Consider the following 2,920-nt stretch of genomic DNA (forward strand, 5'->3'; position numbering starts at 1 on the left):
AACGAGCCCCGAGAAAAGAGGAAAGGAACACGAGAAACCAAGCAGGCGGAGGAAGAAAAGCAGGAAAGAAAAGGGCCGCAGAGGAGAAGAAGTTTACCCTGGCAGACGCCCGGCAAGCAACAAGAGGTTCCCGGAAGGGAGGAGGAATAACAGAGGAAGAGGACGATGAGGAGAACGTAGCAAGAGAGACGGAAGAAAGGAGACGAATAATTGAAATCTGTTCGATGATACAGTTCCGCAGATGGATCCAAAAGGGGCAAGTGGAGTTTGTAGGAGCGGTGAAGTTGGAGAAGATAGACGAAGTGCGGGAAGAGGCAGGGAAGGAAAGAGAGGCGTGCCACTCGGTACAACCCGCACTACAGTCGGACCCGACGCCACCAAGTCAACAAATGGAAAAAGAAGGGCGACGTTTGGAAAAGGAGTTCAGGGAACTGGTCGACGAATTTAGCGATATTTTCAGGACATTACCACCAGGGGCGGCGAAGGACAGGAAGATCAAACACCAAATCCCCACTATTCCGGGGAAGGTCCCGAACTACCCCACAAAATGTTACAACTTGTCGGAAGAACATTTGGCGGAACTAAAGAAATACATCAAGGACTTACTAGACAAGGGATTCATCATTCCGTCACAATCGCCCATAGCGGCACCGGTCTTCCTTGTGGGGAAGCCGGACGGCTCGCTACGCCTAGTCATCGATTATCGGGCGCTAAACGGGATCACAATCAAAGACTCATACCCGATCCCAAGAATACAGGACCTTATCAACAAGTTAGGAAAGGCGGAGTGGTACTCGAAACTAGATCTACAGAAAGGATACTACCAGGTAGAGGTGGTAGAAGAAGACCAGTGGAAGACAGCCTTCCGGACCCGCTATGGAACGTTTCAGTTCAAAGTGATGCCATTCGGATTATCAGGAGCGCCATCCACCTTCCAATACTTGATGAACTCGATCTTCATAAAGGAGTTGGACGAATTTGTAATTGTTTACCTGGACGACGTCTTGATTTACTCAAGGACCAAGGAGGAGCACCTGAAACACATGCGGGTGGTCTTCGAAAGGATGCGGGAGAACGAACTATTCCTCAACGCCGCGAAGTGCGAAATCGCCACACAAAAGGCAACGTACCTGGGGTTCGTAATAGAACCAGGGAAGATATCCCCGGATCCGAAGAAAGTGGACACAATTAGGAACTGGCCGGAGATCCTAAGAAATAGAAAACAGCTCAGGGGCTTCTTGGGAATGGTGGGATTCTACCGAAGACTGATACCAAACTTCAACAAGACCGCCCATCCGCTGCACCAGCTGCTAAAAGAGGACTCAGACATGATGTGGAGACCAAAGCGCTCCCAAGCAGTCCACGAATTGAAACAGAAGTTGATGGACGCTACAAATGTGCACATTTTCGATCCAGAAAAGCCGATCACGATAAAAACGGACGCGTCGAAGCATGCAATCGGCGCAGTGCTGGAGCAAGAGGGCTGGCCAATCGCCTTCGAGTCCAAGAAAATGGGGGCCCGGGATAAGTTCTTACCCGCGTACGAAAGCGAATTACTGGCAATAGTGTACGCGCTCACGAAATGGAAATCGTTCATCGGTAGCAAGTTGGTCACGGTGGAGACGGACCACGCAACCCTGAGCCGGATGCTAACGCAGAAGCAGGTAACCAGCCGACTGGGGTACTGGTTGGACAAGCTGGCGGATTTTAACATCAAGATAGTATACAAACCAGGGAAACAGAATGTAGTAGCAGACGCAATCAGCCGACGGCCAGACCTAGTGGGAGCAATACGAGGAAGCGGAGAACGGAGGCGCTGGAGAACAAACGAAGAAGAATTGCACCGATGGGAGCGGGCATATCTCGCATGCAGGGACTTCGCAACCCCTACGAGAATAGCGCGAGGAACTGTGAGGAACGACACCGTCGTCACCTACCGGGGAGAGCAAGCGACACGAGAAGGGATAGACGAAGAGAGAAAAGATCATGTATGGTACAATCAGCGTGAATATGTGTGGAGAAACCGATTTTTGTGGGTGCGTGTGCGTGCCGGGTGGAAGGTGTGCGTACCGGGGTTGGAGCTGAGAAAGGAAATCCTAGCGCACTATCACGATCACGTCTTAGCAGGCCACCCAGGAATAGACAGAACCAAAGCCGCAGTTAGGACGCACTTCTGGTGGCCCAGAATGGATGACGACATAGAAGGTTTCGTAAAAGCGTGCACCAGATGCGCGAGGAACAAGGCATGTAGGCAGAAAAGCGGGGGATTGCTACAACCACTCCCCATCCCGGAAGTCCCGTGGGAAGAGATCAGCATCGACCTAATAGTAGGGCTCCCCACCACAAGCGAGGGATATGACGCAATACTGACGATGGTATGCAGACTCACGAAAATGGCTCACTTCGCACCCACCACCCAAACAGTGAACACAGAAGGAGTAGTACAGATACTAATCCGAGAAGTAGTAAAACTGCATGGAGTACCCAGAGCCATTGTTAGCGACAGAGACACCCGTTTCACAAGCGACGTCTGGCGGACACTTTGTAAACAGCTAGACATTAAGCAGAAAATGTCAACAGCATACCACCCACAAACAGACGGTCAGTCCGAACGTACAAACCAAACTATCGAGCAGATGCTGCGGTGTGCGCTGAGGGGAGACGAAACTAAGTGGGCCGAAATGCTGCCTTTAGTCGAGTATGCATATAACAGCACCCAACACTCAAGCACAAAAGCAGCCCCGTTCGATTTACTGTATGGCTTCATACCACCCACGCCCATCTGCCAAACCATCGGAATCCCCCGGGAGAGTTAACACTTCCATTCCAAGCAAACATGAAGTTACAGCTAGCAAAAAGAGAGTTAGCTAAAGAACAGGAATACCAAAAGAAGTACACAGATAGGTCGAGGAGAAACGTA

At 50.8% G+C, this 2,920-nt stretch overlaps 1 protein-coding gene across 1 annotated transcript in view; it reads left to right on the forward strand.

The window, feature by feature from the left end:
* The window catches only part of CSUI_002070 (retrotransposon ty3-gypsy subclass), a gene marked incomplete at both ends in the record, with an annotated part of 3,141 nt that extends 325 nt beyond the window's left edge, over nucleotides 1-2,816 (forward strand). The window contains one exon of the mRNA XM_068062272.1: nucleotides 1-2,816. This exon is cut by the window's left edge and continues 325 nt beyond it. Coding sequence (XP_067925752.1) covers nucleotides 1-2,816 — 2,816 coding nt within the window.
* Between the last annotated feature and the right edge of the window lie 104 nt (nucleotides 2,817-2,920).

The sequence above is a fragment of the Cystoisospora suis genome (assembly GCF_002600585.1).
Source record: "Cystoisospora suis strain Wien I chromosome Unknown contig_867, whole genome shotgun sequence".
Lineage (NCBI taxonomy): Eukaryota > Apicomplexa > Conoidasida > Eucoccidiorida > Sarcocystidae > Cystoisospora > Cystoisospora suis.